The 21487-nt window shown below is 42.1% G+C and overlaps 1 protein-coding gene across 1 annotated transcript in view; it reads left to right on the forward strand.

Annotated features, from left to right (window-relative positions):
* The window catches only part of pcdh15a (protocadherin-related 15a), a 140950-nt gene that overhangs the window by 105338 nt on the left and 14125 nt on the right, over positions 1-21487 (forward strand). The window contains exons 25-31 of the mRNA XM_041947023.1: positions 3512-3639; positions 12187-12402; positions 14565-14653; positions 15833-16009; positions 18348-18566; positions 19910-19918; positions 21150-21269. Of these exons, the coding sequence (XP_041802957.1) occupies positions 3512-3639; positions 12187-12402; positions 14565-14653; positions 15833-16009; positions 18348-18566; positions 19910-19918; positions 21150-21269 (958 nt within the window). The remainder of the gene's footprint in view (positions 1-3511; positions 3640-12186; positions 12403-14564; positions 14654-15832; positions 16010-18347; positions 18567-19909; positions 19919-21149; positions 21270-21487) is intronic.

Raw genomic sequence — 21487 nt, forward strand, 5'->3', positions numbered from 1 at the left:
GTTGTCTTTCTTCACTGCATTGATCCGTGTGTATAATTGATGGCAGAAATGCTGGTTTATGGATTTTAAATTGAGTAAGGATGTAATGTGTTTGGTATTTCTTGTCTAGCTCAGCAGCTGCTTTTTCCAAAATCTGTTGATCATTTGTAGACGGGGTTTGTTCACTGTGGCATTTTCAGATGAGATGGCGTACTATTTCAATAACTATGTTGCAGTACTAGTAATTAGTTTTTATTCATTTTTAGAATTTCAAAACATGGTGAATATTTACAACTACTTGCTATAGAGCTGCTCATGGTATGAAAATATGAACATGTAATATATGCATTTAATGATTTGCATATTTAACTCCCATCTTTCAGTCACAGCGATTATTAAAGATAATATTAAATACATGATGCATCGCTACCTTCAGCCCAGAATGACAGTGCAGCAATATCATAAATCCGTAAAAACATTAGGTCCAAATTAGTCGCGAGAGTCTAACAATCAGAAATGGCCCATTTGTTTTAATTTAGGCAGACCACCTCCAAAACAAGGGTGGGTGACAAAACATTAATCACCACAGATTCTCAGTTAAGGCAGCTCTCTGTGTGTTCCCGTGGTTAAGGCCTCAGATCATGCAACTGCATCCCACTAACTCCGAATTCACTGCCTTTTGCGCATGGTCGCAGTATAATAGGGGATAATGGTGCATGTACGATATGATACAGTGCAGCTTTATTGTCAGTTCCCACTGAAATTCATTTTGCATCCTCACCATCAAGACTGAGCAGTTACACATATGACAGTTCTCGAAGACATACATCAAGCAGGCATAATGATTGTACATATGACATTACAGTTCACCCTCTGGACTCAGATCTCAGTAAGCAGCGCACTGATTTTGATTTAGCAGCAGGAAAGACTGCCTCTAAATTGCCTATTGAAGGACAGGATTTATTAATATGTCCTCTCCTCAAAAGCTTTCATGAAGTTGCATTTGTCCACACAAAAAGAGATGGAAGTACTTAAAAAGAGCATGTGCGAGAACTGGCCGTGGCTCAGCTGCAGTATCGTGAGGCTTGTTTACGGACAGTTTACTGACAGAGATTTTGTAAACGGATGGATGAAGTGCTAACAACAAGTTGGATTCATATCTCGCCGTCGATCCATTTGAGCTACCAATGAATAATCAATGAACCTACTCCACCTGCCTCCCTCCTTCTCACGCCGTCTGTCTCTCACACACTAATGACGGCAACTACAAGCCCACAATACTCAGGCATGCACAAACACATCTCTTATCTGGCGGGTGTAAAGCAGAGGACTCTCTTCCACACAAGGGAGAGAGCTTCCCTGGCATCTACAGGTCAACGTCCTCTTTTGGCAGAGTGCAGAGAAGCCGTTTCTTTTCTCACCTGAATTAATGCAAATCAGGGCTCCACCACAGGGAATACTGCTTATTAATGAGTCTTCACTGAGTTCATCATAACATTACTGGAGTGAACTGTTGTATATAGTTTGCACCCACATGGCCTTTGTGCACACATGTGTGCAGTGTATGCTCTGACATTTAGAAAACATGCTTAATTAAATCCTACTCTGGATTATTATATGTGTGCATGTGCACACATATAATAATCCAGAGTAGGATTTAATTAAGCATGTTTTCTAAATGACAATTTGCTCTAAGGCACACTCAAACTTGCTGTGTCTTAGAAGCAATCCCTCCTCTTAATGAAGTGTATCTTTCATGCGTCTTTATGAGGGTGCGTGAGAGCGAGAGAGGAGGGCGGGGGGGCTGCATTTATGTTTTTTAGGTCCTGATACTCTAAGGGTGGAATATACAATATACAAAGAGAGGGAGGAGAGAAGAACTGTGCAGACCTCTCCCCCGTCCCCCGGAGTCCTCCCTCTGTGTCTCACACTACAGCTTTTGTGCCTGTAATTTGATGTGCTGTGTTTTTGTTTGTCCAATTCCCCTGGTGCATCCTTAGCTCCAATGCCACACGACTTTACATTTTTTTGTGCCGCCAGAAGAAAAATGGTCCTTGACACTGCATATTTTTTACCTAAACTGCAGTGTTGGAAGGATTTTGCACCGTAAATATTTATGCTGTACATTGCACACTGTAGGTGTAACTGTGACAAATAAGGGGGACAAATGCTTAAAGTCAGTATGTGTGTTTTTCCTTTTAAAGGCATAGGATGAATATTTCAAAAGCCTCACAAAAAGGCCACTGGACCAGCAAATTTAGTATTAAAATACTGCATTTTCTGCCTCTTTCCCCATTTATTTCTCCTCTAACTCCAGGGAAATTCTTGCTGCTTGATTACTGGATGTCCTTCAAATTATTATCCCCAGTAATGTGCAAGTTGCTTGCCTGTGAAACTTTCAGAGTCTTGTTGTGCATCAAGTTGACTTCTCAACAATACATTTTGTGAGGAATAATGGCGTAGAAGGCAAGATTTCATCACCATTTTTATTATTTCACAGAGCCATATTTCACTCAGAGTGTGCGTGTTGTCACTAATTGGTTGGTAAACAGAATGCAAACTGGCTCAGTTGTTTTTCTGATCTACTTATCGGGGACAGTGAGAGAGAAGTCATCTGCATACTTCAGACTCCGTTTTTCTCCATCTCGAAAATATTAGCAGAAATCAAAACAAAATTAACCTCGTCATTATTGACTCAAAGATGTCAGCGTCACCAAAACAGCGTCTCACGGTGTTTCATTAGGCAGGGTTGATGTAGGATTAAGGGAACATGTTGCTCTCTCCAGCAGCAATTACCGGTCCACTTCAGATAGTTATTGCAGTGCAGCTGAAGATAATGACTCAATGAAGAAAGGTTTTCTTAAACTCACTGAGTCCACTTGTGGTCAAAATAGAATCAAGCAAATAGCATTTCAGTTCGCAGTGAACATTTTCACATAAACTATTTTCAGTTAGATTTCAAAAGCTTGCCGAATCTGATTCCTCAATTTCAAAATGAATAAAATTGATTTCAAAATTGGCCAGACCGCCCGTCCTCAGATGATACAAAACTACGCACTTTATATAAAATTGGTGGTGGCAAGCCAATCTCATTTGACAACGTACTGTGATGTTTCTGATGACTTGCAAGATATTCTGGGAAGTGATTTCAAGCGGCCTTTTGAAGTTGTGGACCAGCTGATGACCATGGAAAAATTACACTGACGTGACAATTTTGAGGCTAAATTATGTAACATTTGATCGACGCCAGTCTTCAGAGATGTGTTTATTCTACAGATGGTAGGAGTGGTGTTATAAACTTTTTGGGCTTGTGTGCCCCAGTTCTCATTTTGTGAGGGTGCAACAAACCTGAGTAACCAGATGCATTAAAGTACGCAGACTGGACGTAAATGCTGTGTGTTTGTTAATTGTTCTTTGTTTCACATGAACTGGCAGAAGTGGCCTCTGGTCTTATGCTATGCTAAATCTGTATTTATGAGTGATTTACTTCTACGGGACTTGAATGCATTCTGGTGCCGTTTGCTTTTTGCAGCTAACACAGCCAAGGTGTTCATTGAGGTGCAGGATGAGAATGACCACCCTCCCGTCTTCTCCAGGATGCTCTACATAGGTGGCGTGACGGAGGACACCAAGATCTTCAGCTCTGTGCTCAAGATAGTGGTAAGAACACATCAGCTTGGTCTCTTCTACTTTTTTTTTTCATTAACATACATGGAAACAGGCAACTAAGGTGCCCGATTCTGCGCCCACTTCTTTAAAACTTACCCTGCAGCCGTGGTGGGAGAATTCATCCGATCTGCTCTTTGCGGCACAGTTTCATCTCTTCATCTCTATCGCTCGCTGCATATCCACCTCGATTTCCCTCTCCCCGCCGTCTGTCCACGAGCAGGTTGGATCAGAGCGAGCTGAGTGGTGTAATCCTACTATGTTCACAGGAGCATGGCCGGACATCGTATCTGATTATCAGCCTGCTCTGCCAAGGTTTCACTTAGTCATCCTGTGTACGACGCTCTATGCCTGTTCATCATTCGTGGGTGGATGTTGTACTGTATAAGTAAGCTTGTATTTGTGTACAAAATCCTTGAGAAGCAGTGCCCGCGGTGCGTACCTCGAATGTCAGCACAACAGCTGACAGTCATGCGTTTGTTGTACAGTTGTCATGAAAAAGTCTCTCTGCTCTCTTATTGTCCAACCACCCACACCGAGTTGAGAGAAGGTCTCAGCTGATAGAAATGCTGAGACCTTCATTCAAAGTAATGACATCGAGGAGCAGCAGCATGTGGTGCAGGGAGCGCTATGCTGACTTTTTTTTGCTCTGGGTTTTGTTTTTTAGGCCATTGATCCCCAACCCGTGGGCCATGGGTCATTTGGTACTGGGCTGCACAGAAAGAAAAAATAATTTCCATTGTTTTGTTGTGGAGGTGCCTGACAGTGCCAGTCTGCAGCCAGGTCCTCTTGACATGATTAAAAAGTGCATTAAAGAGAAAATACCACAGTTTTTAATGCTGATCTTATCATTTTATTTTGTTTTTATCTGCTACACCTTTAGACTGGGCCATGAAAATATTGTCAGACATTAAACTGGGCCATGGTACAGAAAAGGTTGGGGACCACTGTTTTAGGCTATACACGTGACTGAATAAAGGTATACTTACAGACTTTACTGAGGTGTGAAAAGAAGCACTTCCTAATTTGTTTTGCAGCTAAAATTTCTATTTACAGTTAATACTTAAAAGAAAAGAATTACTAAACTAGAAAATGAGTCCATTTTGTTAGAGTGACCATCATAACGGTGCTTTTACAAGTCAGTGAAAACTGTAAATGACCCAGATATATCAATAAAAGGCCCGACTGTACGAATGAGTGTTCTGATGTGTTTAAAAGAGCCCACGTTGCTTTCAGACCTATAAAGTCAATGGGAAGGTTGTTGTGGTCTCAACAGAAGTTCAGTTACCCTTGGCCTTGAGAGGAACATCCATTTTGCTTGGGTCAGATGGCCTTCAAGTCCTGCCTCCACATTATTGTGTTCAGTGTTCACAAATGCAAGAAGGAGCTTGATGAGAGAGTCTTATATGTGATAAAGAGAATCCTGAATTCTGTGCTCTGTATTTGTAGACAGGAGGCCTGTGATGTGCAGCTAGAGGTGGGCAGGTCTGAGGTCAACGGTTGCACATATGAGCGTTGATGCAGTATACTGAACAAAGAACGATTTGCGAAGGCAGTGGTCAGGTAGGACAAAACAACTGACCTAAACTGAGATATATCAACCAATCCTGCTTGCGGGCAGAAGGTAATGAGCCGCCATTAAAGCTGCAGCATCTACCAGCTAGTCAAGGGCTACAAGAGTTTTACTGCTTTGCCATGAAATTCCAAAGGTCATGATGCAAAGAAAACGCCCATAATGTGTCAGCAAAATTTCACTTTACCAATTGTTATCTGTTTCCTGTTTTTTGTGCAATTGATGTTTTTCATCTGATTAAAATTCAATAAATCATGGATGCAAGTTAATGCCAAATAATGCCTTTTCTAATGCCATTTAATACCAAACTGCGTCAGACACAGCTTTAGGGTTTTGAGGCGTAGACATAGAATAACTTCACCGCATACCGTAATCAACCAGACTCCTTTTTCAACGTCAGTGAAAATGTGTTCAGTTCATTTTTGCCACCACAGTAATGGCGGTGGCGCTAGAGAGCACAACACATACTGTACATCAGCAGGCACGTTATTTTATAGCTGCGTGCATGTAGGTGTTTTTCTCTTTTTTCAAGCCCCAGAATACGATTTAGTGTGGGCTGACCAATGCTAAGCTGCATCTATGATGTGATACAATCAGTGGGTGACCATCTCCTCTTTAATAGGGAGATAATCAGCCCTGCAGAACGGCTAACTCTTACCTTTAACCTGATTTTCAGATGTGTATCATCCACATAAGAATCGACAGAGGAAATTTGTCCAAGTGGAAACATGGATGGAAGTGAGGCTGTGTTTGTCATCTGTTTGAAGGTAGGGTGAGTCATTCCGGAGAAAGATTGTTCATATTTGCTGAATTTAAAATTCAGTGAGTATTCCTCAAGGTCCGCCAGCTGTTTGTTCTGCATGTGTACTGAAAAAAATCCAGCTTTTGTACACAGCCCTGGCTCTACATGGGAAGCAAACAGTACTATTCCAGCCAATCAGCAGCATGCGCTGTTCATGGTTGTGCACAGGACAAGGGGGCGGGGTAAAGGTATATCTGGCATGCTAGCACGTAATCGCGTTGTGAAAGAGGAGACATGGCAATATCAACAGTCTTTCTCCAAAACGACTCACACCACCTTAAAGCTAATTTCATCTGCCTGTTTGCTTCGACACTTCTCCGCTGGGTTAGGGTGCTGTCATTGGAGCTGTGTGGCACTCATTTGTGGTCACGGCACAACACAGACCAACGGCGTATTATTGGTTTTACTAACAACCCGTCAAATAGTTGGAGGTGAAAGGAAACGTTATTAGGAGGAACTGTAGCCGTTTTAGATTAAACTGGGACCTGGCCAGAAACACGGGAGCTCTTTGCAGTATAATGGACGTTGGCCGCAATCCAACGGTGTCTAGAGAATGTTTAAGAAAAGAAGCGAGAGTAATATCCAGCAGGCGAGTGGAGCAGTACGAAGGTCATGAAGAGAGATTCATAAAAACATATTTCAGACCTCCCACATGGAAAGAATCAGCCACAATCATCAGATGATATGGAGGAGGTCACTAATCCTTCTCCTTATTAATATAATAAATATAATAGGCAAGAAATGTGTTGCTGTCTAGCTCAAAAGACAGGAATACCAGAGGCTGTCTGGGATTATATTCATTTTATTGATGGTCTCAAATAAAACTCGGGGGCTGCTTTTACTGCAGGAAATGAGCTTATCTTTAATCTTTATAACTTTAAAAAAAAAGCTTTTGCAAGAAAAGAAAAATTCCTGAAGGACTTTGTAAAACTGTCTGAAACAGATGAATGCATGTGAAAAGACGCAGACATTATAGGAGATGCCTGTCAAAGGAGTAAAATCAGCTTAAGGCATCAACCCCTGCAGAAAACCTGAAAAAGGTTTGCATAGGCATTATTTGAGCATTTAACACCACTGAACACTCAGTAGCAGAACAAAACATGTACATTAAACTTAAATTTATGACGTTAAACTGATGTGAAAAATGCTGTTTAAACCTAATTTGAACTAACATGTTTTTTTATTTGCATTCTTAGCTAGAGGCACAGTCAGTGGCTGCGTTTCCATTACAGTTGCTCGCATAATAAAAGCGATATTTCTGAAATTTCAGCAAAGTTCAAATGCAGAACGCAAACTTGCAGGTGTTTCCATTGAACACTGTTTTGCGAACCAGCCGAAATTCTCGTAAATTCTCGGACATTCCGTGAGATTTCATTTTGAGGAAGATGGCCAAAACTGTTATGGGGGTCTCGGGACACTGATTTCGGGAGCTGCTACGGCTGTTGCTGTATTTATTATGAACAGAAGGCGGAGGCACCGCGTAGTTGCTCAAGGACGAAGCCCTTTATTTATTTATCTTTTTTATACACAGAACATATTAAAATATATATTCAGAAAAATGTAAGGAAACAGTTTACTGTCATAAAACATGCAGCAGATATGTGTGTGCGTGCTGTGCATCGGTAAAACTTAACACAAAGCCCTACAATTAAAAAGCACATGCATGCTCCTGGCCTTGTAGGATTGCGCATACTCTAATGCACAAATGCTGAAGGTGAAATAAAGGAATGATCTGTTAACTTGGAGTGATCACTGATTTTAATGGCCTATTATTTATCACTTTGTTATTAGGCGAGGCTCTGACAGCATGCTCGCGCCGGCGGAGCAGCAGCAGAATACAGGACTGTGAATTACTGAAGAGTCCTTTGAACATATTTTCTATCAGCAATTATGTGAAAATATTAAAGTGTTTGGCGTGCACGCGTGTCTTCCACATAGCTGAGGTGCACACACTCATCACAATGGCAAACACTGTGCTGTCATTCTGTGCGCACGTGTGTCTTTAAAGTTCACTCGGTGACGTGTAAATGCGAAAAAAAAAAAACGTTTCCATTACACTTTTGCGATACACTTTTATATAGACCGTCTGAAAAACCACCTCATGAGAGCGTCAAAATGTTTTTGCGATATTTGAGAGGATTTTCTAAATATAGGTGTTTCCTTTACCAGTTATTTATTGCGATATTTAGGATTTGCGCATTTCTAGGGGCAATGGAAAATGCAGCTATTGATTGGCAGATCTTCAGGTAACAAAGAGTCAGAGTGAATTAAAACACAACAACAAAAAAAAAACAAACAAACCCAGGCCTTTTTTTTCCATAATAAAATGAATCTCCTGCCAGAGCTTAGTGTTTAAAGCTGCTGTGATAGAGGGTCTTGAGATAACGCCGGAAATTACAGGCTGAAAATGATATTAATTAATTGCCTTTTTTTTTTTGCTTGAGGCGTACACGAACTCATCTAACCAGAACAACATGACATTAGAGTTTAGAGGCAACAAATAGACAAATTAAAAAAAAACATTTCACAATACTTTGTGGAAATTCAAGCATCCTAAAGTGGTTTACATATGATGTCAACTCAAGTTGTTGAGACTTTTAGATGGTCTCATCCCACATTGTCACACTCTCACATTAGTTTTTCTGTAACATATCCAGGAAACTGATCCTGATGGACCTTTTTCACAGGAGATATTTCGAGCACAGGTCTAATTAATGAAATTAACAAATAAATGGGATGCACACACTATGAAAGTTCTAACATCTGTGTTCTCCTTCCAAATGTCAATGAAATACAGTGAAAACAGTCTGTTTTGCTTGCAAATTGTACCTCTGTTACACGCCATTAAATGTGTTGCTTGTAATGTCTTTTAACTAATAAATATGTGCTAGTTGCGTTCCCAGTAGCAATTTAAAATCTTATGTTATATGTGTGTGTGTGTGCATTTGCATGTGCATGTCAGTGTGTGGACATGTATGACGCTGTTGGGACATAAATCTGCTCACACACTCACATTGTGGGGACTTGCCTTCCCTTTGGGGACAAAACGCAAGTCCCTATAAATTTTAGGGTGAGGACTTGGATTAAGGTCAGAGTCAGTCTCACAGGAAATTAATGTAAGTCAATGTAATGTCCTCTGAAGTGTGCTTGTGTGTGTGTGCGTATGTGCGTGAGTATGTATAAAATAATTATGTACCATCTGAAAATCAGGGATTGAAGTTAGTGTAGTTTTCAGATAAGGAATGCAGAGCAGAATCCCCTCTTCTGGACTCATGAGTGATGGAGATGATTTTTAAATAGTGGCTGCTTCATGCTTGTTGCCCAAGTCCTCTACACATGTAAAGCCCATCTTGTGTAGGCTCAGATGTGGCACTGAATAGCGAAGCATTGATGAACACTGTGCAGCCGCTTCAGCCGGTTGACCAATTCAGAATCCCTTTGCTGCCTTTCCTTTAGCTTGGAATAGACACCAAAGTGTAGAATTATGGGTCAAGTGCTATCTATAATTTCCCCGGAGCCAAGGCTTCTTTGGAGTACGGCTAGTGCGAGGCGTCTGTACTTGACTTAATTAGTAATGAAGCTGAGCGCCCATTTCTCTGGAGATAATCCATGGAAATACCGTCAACATTTGCCATATTCTGACACTGCTGACCTTCACTTATTTCACTCCAGTGGAGCCACACAACGTTGTCACAAGCAGTAACTGGCTGGGATTTTTCTAAGCAAATAACAGGATTGCCTCGCTCGCTGCCGAAGTTGGATTTCAGTGAAGCGGAAAAGTTAAGCGAAAAATATTTCATTAACGAGGTGGAAGTGTGCTGTTTAGAAGAAAAGTCTGATTACGTGATTACCCCCTGCTCCTTGTGACACTTACTTGACCCTGTTCTTTAATCAGTAGGTAATTGGATTCATGGGTAGCCAAATGACAGTCACTTTCTATCAGCTCCCTCCTTGACTGCTTGGCCCGTTGTTTTAAGCACAATGAAAAGCTTTTAGAACAACAAGGAGATGCTTGAAGGTTGGTGTTCTGAAGGATTATTAATGTCAGCCACAAGGATCCATACATTTTTCCTCACTCGGTGTATTCCCCCACTGTCCATAACTTTTAAAAGGTTTGCCCTAGATATATAATGCTGGTGCATATATTTAGTAAGTTTGTCTTTACCCAATGAGGATATCTCACTCTGCTGATTTATGCAGCCCTTTCACTGGGACCTTGCTCCCCCTCCCCTCCTCTGCCAATAGCTGAAGAAAAAAAAAGATTGCTCCTATTTATCAGTGTCAGTCGCTACAGACAGGCACTCAGAAAATTGATGCCTGTGTGTGAGCTCAGTGGCCGGTCACAACTTGCACCTCAGAGGGCGAGAATTCTGCGGTTTGGCCAAATAAGACATGAAGTGGTTTCGTGCAGAATCTCATAAATGAAATGTTGTTTTTCAGGATAAAAAGGTCCGCCTGTCAGTTTCTCGTTTCACTGAAGAGAAGGTATTAGCACTGGCCCGAAATCACCCAAAAAATCTAAGTAGGCACTAAAATTTAATAGATTTCCAAATTTAAAGTGGCTATAATGAATAGTTTTGTAATAATTTATCAAATGGCAGTGTCTAATGTGAGAGGCTGGTAGCAATGAACCTACAGAGAATTATCACCCGACTCTGCAGCTCCCCTTGCTGAGCTTTATAGTGAGTTTCAGCTCATTGTTAAGCTGTCTGACTGCAACTTTACTGTTTTGGTTCACTCTCGCCGCTCTCACAGTGTCGCGTCAGGGGAAAAATAGATCACTGTACAGTCCCTGCCCGACACCAAACGGCAAGCAGACAAAGTCGGTGACGAGGTGGTGAACCTAGCGAGGCGGTTAGCAGCTAAAGAGTCAGGTATTTCCCTCAGGAGTTGGTGGAGAACAAGAAAAGAGCTAGAAGAGAGGGAATATTGCTTTTACAGTCACCAGGTGGACAGAAGCATGACTCCAAATGAAGGATAACATGCTCCATAACTGCTGTGTGGGTAATCAGTTTGCAATATCAGCCTGAAAGGTGATAATGTGTCAGTGTTGTGTTCACAAGGAACAAAAAAATCAGATATCGCCAGGTTAAGTGTCTCATTCACTGAGAGACAATTATTTCAAGACCAGGCATCTGGTCATCAGAAAAGTGACCGGGGCTCTGCGTACTGCTCACAGAAACACATTTTTAAATGACTTATTGCACGTTTAAAGAAAAGAAACAAACAATTCAACATACTTTAATTAAAAGTGTTCGAAACAGTCAAATAAATGTCAGGAAATGTTGCCTCCTCTTGAGCCTTTTACAGCAGGTAACAATGGTTAGAGCTGCAGCAGTGTGAAACAAACCACTCGAGATAACTTACGAGCCTTTGTCAGCTACTTCTACTGAACATCTGCATGGAAAAGAATCATGAGCAAATATGTGGAGGGGGGCGCACTTAAAAGCTCCACTCATTCACCTCTTGTTTCAGCCTGCTGTGATCAATGACTTCTTAATATAAATGTACCCAACAGTCAGTGGTTGCCACTCCACACCACACCGCTGTATTGTAACATAAGGTTATAATGGTTGTCCATCAATGGTTTTGACATCATGACTTGGCACCATGGCAGCAAATCATGGATGCATTAAAGGAAATGTCGTCTCCAAAGGAAAAAAACAAACAGCATGACCCCCCAGTTTCACAACCAGGCGGCTCTGATGCACTGTCCTCTCATAATTGTGTGATGAATTACAGCGAGATAGATACACAACAGGGGAGTTTTGGGTGTAAATCGACGCCGAAGCACACAATATCCTGTCTGCTGTGTTTTCTGTGTAGACTTTGAAGCATATTGTTCCTTCTGGCCCAATTCACTAATGTCACAGCAGGTGTTTCCCATTGGCTGTCGAAGATAAAATATCTCCTCTGATATCGCTGATTGGGAAGAGGCCAGAAGTGCAATATGCTTGGAACGGAACAGCCACCATCATGGGCAAGAGCTCAAGCAATGGTTGGTGGCTGATGGCTCAGGATGTATGGAAATCACTAAATACAAAGTCAATTTTTTCCATAAGACATTTTTCTCTGAATAAGTATTCCCTGTTTTCCTTATTATATAACTGTAACACATTGGTTTTCCTGTCTAACTTTGTTTGTGTGTGCTACACGTGTGTTGCAGGCGACTGATAAGGACACTGGGAATTACAGTGAGATGGCATACCGGCTGATTATCCCACCCACAACAGAGGGCCAGGACAGCTTCGTCATCGAGACCTACACAGGCGTCATCAAGTCGGCCATCATGTTTCGAAACATGCGCAGGTCCTACTTCAAGTTTCAAGTTATCGCCACAGACGACTATGGGAAAGGTCTCAGCAGCAGTGCCGAAGTGGTGGTGAGTACACAGTATGGTGCTTACTATGCCATATGTGTATTTTTGGAATGATCAATATATGTACTGCACATGTTCTGGTCTGTGCACACGCTGGTGAACATGTTCTGTCCTCGGCTTATATGTCACCTGCATGCCGGTGGCATATTGATTTGACTGTGTGCTTCTACATCGTGGCGTCTCTGCAGAGAACGGTAGTTTGAAGTGTGGAATCGGTTTGCAATGTCACCTGTCTACGATTTATTGATACAGGGAGCCGTATTAAAGGTTCATTCCCCGAATTTTGCATGTCAGAGTCAATTTAGTAGTCTGTGGGGAGTGCTGTTCAGCTTGTGAAAGCAATGGCTCTGGAGGAGCTTTGTCAAGTCTGAATAAATGACTCAAATGACATCATTTTAGTGATCTCAGATTTGTCATTTTGGGATTTTTAAAGCAAAAGTTTAAAGCTGCTTCTTCCCTTACTGGCAGTATTAGATGAGTAATATGTATGTTAGCTTAGCTTCGCACAAAGACTGAAAACAGCTGGAAATAACTAGCCCGGCTCTGTCTGAAGGTCAGATGGACAGATATGAGAGTGGTATTGATCTACTCATCTCACTGAGCCAGAAGCAAAAAAAAAAGCATTTTTCTCAAGATGTTGAATTATTCTTATAGTCTGCATTATGGATTGTGAACGTGGAATTTGAGAAGGTATGGAAGGTCTGATGAAAGTGATGATTTCATGTTGCATTACGGGAAGCGTAGGCTCCAGCGTTTTGGAGCTTGACCCACACTTGGAGGTGAGTAAAAGTCGAGATATCTTTGGAATCTGCTGCACAGATTTTGAGCATTTTCCTTTCTCTCTCAGCTCCGTCTGCTTCGTGGAAGTGCAATATTAAATTGCTGGCAAGCCCCCTTAACATGTGTTTTATAGAGCAATGCTTGGTGAAGCGGGCACAAATGGCAGTTATAACAATCATTTTGGCAATATATGAAAAGATGCCTGCCACGAACAACAACCACAAACTGTGTATGTGAGAGCAAATTAGGTTTGTTAATTCTGAAGAAGCCTCTGCTCTGTTTTTCTTCGTACTAATTTGTTCATTTTGAGTTTAAATGAAGCTTTTTTGTTTACTCGTGCTAAATGTTTTGGTGCCAGTCTACTGAATTATTAACAGTAGGTACAGGACGTTCAACATGCGGCCTCTGCTACTGGCTCATGATCCAAGTAAATTCTTTCAGATATACATATTAACTCTGTACACATTATGTACATCTGTGTGTGTGTGTGTGTGTGTGTGTGTGTGTGTGTGTGTGCGCGTGTCACTATGTTTGTCTAAATGTGTATCTGTGCCTCTCATCTCTGTGTGCGTGTCTTCTTCCTAATAATTTCCCCGCACACCCGCTGAGATCGGGCTTAGCTTTCCCCCCCGATTCAAAGCTCATCTTTCCTGACTGTGGGCAGGCTTATTTTTCGTTTCTGTGAAATATGTCTGGCTAACAAGCCTCTAACGAGACAGAAGGAGGGTCTGGGACATTGCCTGGATATGAGAGAGCAGCGAGTGCTTAACCATGGTGCTCGTTAATTTTCAAGGGGAAACCTAATTTCACAGGAGCCGCATGGGAGATTTGGCTTCAGAGCACAGAGGCTGTTGCCTATGCACTTAACAGCGGCATCAGAATTAGGTCCTGTTAAGTTTGCCGCATGGCGCAAATACACACAGGCAATTAGAGGGTCTCATTTGGTCAACCAAAGGAAGCATTTGAATGAGTCGACAAAACTCACAGTTGGCCACATGTGAATAACTTTTTTCTGCTGTCTTTTGTACCACTTGGTCCTTTCCCTCTCGCCCTTCATCCCAGCTGCAGCATGGTGGCTCAGCGGTTAGCGCTGTCGCCTCACAGCTAGAAGGTCCCAGCTGGGGGAGGGCTTTTCTGTGTTGAGTTTCCCTCATGCTTGCATGGGTTTTTCTTCCAGGGGTTACAGTTTCCCCCACCGTAGTCTTGGGTCAATTCTCTGTCAGTGCCTCTGAGGTATTTATACCCTGGTCCCCGAGCGCTGCACAGTGGCTGCACACCGCTGCTGAAGCGGTGGGTTAAAATGCAGAGAAGTTTCACCACGTCAAGTGTGCGACTGTATGTGGTTCCTCTGTGTGACAATAAAGGAATACTCTGCTCTCTCTCAGGTTTCTGTGGTCAACGCGTTGGACATGCAAGTCGTTGTGTCCACTGTCCCACCCACTTTAGTGGAGGAGAAGAAGGAGCAGCTCATTAAGTAAGGCAACATGAAATATGAAAGTAAAACCAAATTGCCTGATGAATGAGAAGAAGCCAATATGTCTGTTTGCATAATGCTAAGAGTAAATATTTGTGTTAATATTTTATAAAGCAAGCTGCTGTGTAATAAGGAGAAAAACATCAAATATTCATCTTTGAACAGGTGCCCGTCACCACATCTCTTCCGCCTCGTCTCGTCCGCGCAGCTTATTATGTTCCTGAACATTTCCTCGCCTTCTAATATTCCTTACATTGATTGATTTTAGGTTGAAGTGACACTGCAGCATTCATTTCATATTTTTGCGCAGTGCTTTGCCCACTGTGATACGAGGTGAACTTGGTTCAAGGTGGCACCTTCATTTGCATAGAAAATGAATTCTGAAGGGCTGGAGTGACGCATGTGATCCAGCAGCGCCAAACAACTAATGAAAATAAACACGGGCTAATGAAAATGAAGCGCTACGTCACACGTTTGTTCAATTGTGTTGTTCGGTAACCATTGATTGATCAATTAAGATCATGGATTAGCCAGTGAAACAGTCAAGTCCATCCTCTAGAGTCTGTTTTTCCAGTCCAAATTAATTAATGATAGAGTTTCATGAAACATCTTTTTGAAGCTCTTGGGGCAGCGATTAGTCTAATTAGTCGATCTGAAAGGCAAATGGACGTTAATGTTTGTTTTTCCAGAGCTTGCTGTGTCTCTTCCACACAAGTGACACTACTCTTTAGGCTGAAAAACACACACATTAGTCATGTTGAGCTCCTTGCAGTAATGTCATTTGAGAGGTCTGCAATTTTTCACAGCGCTGGTGATGATCCAGGGCCATTTTTACCTGAGCGCTCAAACTGCTTATCCACTTTGGCAAAGGCAAACGGCAAGGGTTTCCTTTATTGGCTTTAATTTGAGGTGTGGATTTCTCTCTGCCTGAAAAGGATCATCAGAGCCTTGCTTTGCCAAGAGCCCAGTGTGGAGAAGAAAACTGCTGCCCAATGGAACACTCATTGCCAGAATGGAGTACTTAAGATTGGTGGCTCTCATATTGCTTTGGGCAGAGGTGCCAGAAATGACTAACGTGAACCTGGATTTTGGCTCTCAGTCTAGACATGAACTGCTTTTTAGTGTTTACGCCTGCAGTGCTTTCTTCGTATAAGTTTGACATTTTTGTGTCTGTTTCAGTATTCTGGAGCGCCACGTCCAGGACCAGATTCCAGGCGCTAAGGTGATTGTAGAGTCCATCGGGCCACGTCGTCATGGCGATGGCTATGAACTAGAGGACTATAGTAAGTCGGACCTGATGGTGTACGCCATTGACCCGCTGACGAACAGGGCCATTTCGCCCAAGGAGCTCTTCAAGTGAGTGGGTGAATTTTATTACAAGAAGCACGGCCCATCATTTGGTTTAAATTGATGTCCTAATGTTCCTGCTGTGTTGCATGTTTTCCCTGCAGTCCCTTTGCCCTCTTTCCATGTCAGCACATGTCTCTTTCTCAGGGCGCCCATGCCTCCATTTCTTCACTGCCTTCACTTTCTTTACAAGGCTTTGATAATCCCGCAGGTGCATATGTCATAGAAAAGGGGCAGATATATGGGAGAGACAGGAGTGGGTGACGTTAGGGAGTGACAACATGAGAGTGAAGCAGGGCATTTCAATCAGTCCATCAGCCAAGCTCAGAGGCGGTTCCAAGAGCCTGGAGATACGGCTGCAATACATTTCAGTCGTTTCATTTGGAGCCATATATAGAGAGAGATTTCTGGGTGCTAAAACCCTGTTTGACCACTGAGAGGCCTTGCTCGCATGCTATTAAGCAAGTGGCCTTTGCTGGGCACCTGAGGACAATCCTGTCCTCACCTTTCTCAGGTTTCCCAGCCCTTCTGTCAAATCGATCAGACACCAATCTTAAAAAGGCAACTCCATCGGAGCATGAGAGTCGCCAATCAAAAGAGTCGTCCCCTTCACTCTCTACCAATTTGCTCTCCTGCTTATCTCACGTTGACCTATCTGACGCCCTCTGCCTTTATTTCTCTTCATGCTTGGTTGCTGCCAATTCTATTCTGCGTGTGGCTGCTAAGAAACGTCGTGCCTGCAATGAGACCGTTTCTGTTCATTTGGAAATGCTCCACTCAGATGACATTTAGAGGTGCTTTGTGTATGTTCTGAATTAATCTATAGACATTATCTCAGTGTCCTTGACCATCAGTTGAGAGCCTCCGCTGGCCTTTTTTAAGTGGGGGATTGAAGCTGGAGGCATGGGAAGGGTGGCACTTGTGTTATATAAACAGCTTCTTTTTTTTTTTTGCCACAACTGGTGACTATCGCTGTTATCACAAGTGGCAGCTTTTGAAAGAGTTGAGCTAATTTAAAAAGAGACTTCCCACATCCCTGCTTTAATATGAATCTGCTTCCTTAGATGCAGATACCGTCAGGAAAATCATTTAGTTTAGAGGAGAAAAGCTTTTTATGTATGCAGTACACGTCTGACAGTGTTGTGGGGTAATTGCATGTAATATATCTGCTGTAAGATCACAGAAGGGAGAAAGAGAAAGACAACAGCGAGTGGATTCGTGCATGCGAGTGTCCTTATTCCACCTTGAATGCAGCTACCATTTGAGCTCTCTAGAGGATAGATTGCCAGAGAAGCCATTTAATAACCTTCATCTCCACTCATTTATTCACCTATAGAAAAAAAATTGACAGTAATTGGATCTGGCAGTGTGCTCACTCTTGTGATGCTGAATTTTTGAAAGCCTCTCTGCTTGTTGTTACATAATAACACTGGAACAACAGTGGGTGCATTGCTTGTATGCATGTTCATTTTACTGCGACGTTGATGCGGAATCTGCCACAGGTTTAGCAAGTATTTAATTCATTTTTTTAAGCACTCCTTTTGACAAATCACTTGCAATTAAGAGACAAATTTCAATGAGGAGCATGCAGATCCCCAATCACTTTTACATCTTTCATATTGTGGTGATCTAAATTACCAGATGCCACTGATCTTGAAATAATTGTCTCTCAGCGAATGAGACACTTAAATCTTTTTTTTTTTTTTTTTTTGGCTTCAGAAACAAGTTTTAAACACAGATCATTCACATAACATCACCTCTTATGATGATATTTTGAACTTGTGTGCAAAAACAGCTGCTTATTTACACATCCAGGAGTTCCAGATCAACATTATCATTCATCTGTTTCTGGCGTTTCTAAATAAGATATTCACTCTCTTTAAGCTCTGTTTTTGGTCTCTACCATGTCTAATGAAGGAAATATCTGGCTATCTTTAGCTGCTAAATGCTCCACTATGTTCACCAGCTAGTTGCTAACTGTATCTGTCTGCAGTTTGGTCCTGAGTCTGTGGTGTTCAGTGGGTTTTTAGGGCTTTTTACCCTAAAACATCTACATCTTGTGGCCAAAAACAGCAGTAAACTAGCTGGCTGGACAGCTAAACAATGAACTTGTTAGAACGCTCAGGTGATTCAGGTGATAATTCAAGTGATACAAGTGATGCCTTTCACATCGTCACATTATTTGTCTCATTATTTGATACACTGTTATTAGAAACATATGGATTATAGCCGCTTTAAGCTAAATATGATATTCAAGAGTTTGCAAGATCAAGATAAATCACTAACTCAGGCACAGTGCTGCTAGAAAGCCTATTTTCCTGTTCTCATCATGTGACACAAACAACAGATTTCTGGACGGGAATGTGCTGGAAATCAACAAGGAGTTCCAGCCGCACCTGGGCGAGGGCGGCCGTATCCTCGAGATTCGCTCTCCGGACATCGTGGCCAGTGTGAAGAAGGCGGCCCAGGCTGTGGGCTACACAGAGGGAGCTCTCCTGGCCCTGGCCATCATCATCATCCTCTGCTGCATCCCGGCCATCCTCATCGTCATGGTCACCTACAAACAGTGAGTCCTCTCGCCCCAGTAATGATCGCTGCCCTGCTGCCATCAATTAATCAGGTTTAAGCAGTTGTCAGGAAATTAAGAAGGAAATATATTTTAATTACGCAGAGCTTTATCTTTGTCTTCCACTTTTTAGCGAAAGGGTTTTTCCTCACAGGCAAATCAGATATTTATTGTTTGATTGTAAACAATTTTTCCCGTCATGTAACCTGCGGCCTGTTAGAACAGCGCTGGCAAAGCCACAAACAGCACTGCTAAAAACTGTATTTCTCAAGTATTAAAGATAAAGCGAGAGCACTTCTTGCTTGGCTGCTGTCTTTCTGTTTGCTCGTCTCTTTCTCCCTCTCTCTGCCTCCCTCTCTCTCCCTCATCAGACATGCTGACTGCGCACTCTGCTGGGCTAATCTCCCTGCTCATGCTCTGTGAAAGCAGATTAATTAACACTCATTTGTGACAAATATCTACAGCCAATTGTGACCGTCACAGTGCGTCTTCACGCTACTTAATCATCTCTGCCTGACACACACACACACACACAGTAAACAACGCTCTCTCTGTCTGGCTTGCTCTCTCGTTCACGCACACACTGAGCACTTCACGTTTTTTTTTGTTTAAAGCACCGTTCAGATCGTCTCGGTTATTGAACTCTTGGTTGGCAGGAGTCAGATTCTTATACCCTCTAATCATTGGTATGCTGCAAGTAAACGGTGATGCTTGGGAAATGTTTATTCATGGCAGATGGGCCGAGTGGTCGTCCTCACGCAAATGCACAGACCAAACACACAACGGTAATCTGCTGATGGTGACATTAGACCTGACGCGCAAACTGTCATAGCAGATGGCGCTTTGTCGGTGGCGACATTACTTTGGTAAAATGAAATGATTTAGGGAATCATATCCTCATTTCTGCGCGTCAACAGAATTCACTGTCACCTAAATATGGGAATGAATATGACATTTGAATAACTTTATTTTGTTGTCAATAAGTAATGGTGGCATGAAGCAGAGAAGATTCACTTAAGGAAAAAGCAGTGGCTCCTTGCATGTAGCCCTGCAGTCACTGCTGGAGGCTTGAGTGCTTCTTACTTTGCATAGAAATTGGAGAAAACACACCGAAAGTTTTTTTTTCCTGTTTCTTCTTCTAAACATAGTGTGTTATAAAAAGATCTTCTTCTGTCTGAGTACGGATAGCATGAATAATGCTCCATGTGTCTGTATTTTAAAAATACTTCCCAAATGTTAAATATCTTGCTGTTACAGTCTTGCCCAATTTTCTCATGTTACTCATCTTTTTTGTCCCGTATCTCTCTCTCTCTTCCTGCTTTCGTCTGAATCAAAACCACCAGGTTCAAAGAGTAAGTAACTTTTCTTCTTCGTGTTTTACAAGCTCTCGATGTGTGAAGTGTGTGTGGGAAGTACAGTGTCTCTCATCTTAATTATTCTTTAGTTATTTAAAGATGAGTTGAGTATGTGAAGTTGGAACAAAATGCATGGCAGCTAATGCCACCCTTTTGAAACGTCTCAAGAACAATGACAAAAAAATGCAACACTGGTTCGTCTTGTAGGTTACAGAATGAATGTTTAATTTGGCAGAACAGTTCCTCTTCATGTGGAAAATCTGCTGCAGTTCAAAAGAAAAATCAACCCAAAGTCAAGGAGACTCTGTGACTTCTGTCCTAACATCTCGCTCAGCTCTAACGTTCCACTCATCACTCAGCAGAAAGCAGCCTGATCTGTTCCTCATCAGTTCTCAGGTGTCCTACGCAGAAACTGCACATGCATTAATGTTAGACCTCCTTGTGAAGAGAAGTATAATCACACATGCCATTTTCTATAATAACAGCAGGTATCTTTGGCTATTATAACTTCACGGCTCTCTTGCAATCTAAAGCATTCTTGGGTTGCGTTCAAAGCTCCATTAAAGCAATATTTTTGGTATTAACACTGGACCACGCCTCCCTCAAAGGTGAAAGGGTTGCTAGTGCTGTCGATCCCACTGAGAATCAACGCAACTTTATGCAAATAGCTGGTGAAGAGAGCTGAATCAGCTAACAAGAGCTGCATATTTGGCGTAACAATCCAGGACAGAAATGTCGGTGAATACTGGACTTCCATGTTGTCAGCAATTGTTTGCTGCAAATTAAATTAATTCAATTAGTTTATAGTAAAATTAAGTTAAGCTTTGTGTTGACATGAAATAAGAATGGATGCTACCTTTACCTCATCCCACTATCCCAAAATATGCTTTTCCTATTCCCAGCATCTCTTTAGACATGGCTGAACATCACAGTATTTTTAGTTTTACCACCAGTTACAGCAGGTGCCTCTTTTTTCCCAGAACTACCTTGTGAAAACACATTTTTAATTCATGTGAGAGACTTCATGCATAAGTGATGTGTCTGCTCACTTTTTAACCTGACTGAGTTCTTTCTTAACTACATTAAGTGTGAAAGAAGCACAGACTGGCGTCTTGGGTTGATTTTTCTTTGTAAGTTTGTGTTTGAGGGTTTTTTTTTTTTAATGTCTTTTTGCATATGGACTAGAATCACAGATCTCTGTGACTGTAATTGTTAACACTTCTCTCAGGCGACAGGCAGAGTGTGCCAAAACTGCCAGGATTCAGATGGCTTTACCACCAGGAGGCAAAGCGCCTCCAGCGGGTGCTCCCACTGCTAACCTCTATGAAGAGCTGGGCGACAGCAGCATGTGAGTCAACCCTGACCCTTTATTATCTCGCTCCCATCTCCCATCCCACCAATTCCACCTTTTCCCAAGACAAGCAGGTACTAGATCTCGCTCTTTGGGTTCCTTTCTTTGATTTTCAGATCCAAACTTGGAAGGAATGATTTGAGGTTGAATTCTAGTTCTACTGTCTAAGTATTTTCCTGCTTTTTACACCAACCTTTGTGCAGGATTCAAAATCA

Source organism: Chelmon rostratus, chromosome 11 (assembly GCF_017976325.1).
Source record: "Chelmon rostratus isolate fCheRos1 chromosome 11, fCheRos1.pri, whole genome shotgun sequence".
Lineage (NCBI taxonomy): Eukaryota > Metazoa > Chordata > Actinopteri > Chaetodontiformes > Chaetodontidae > Chelmon > Chelmon rostratus.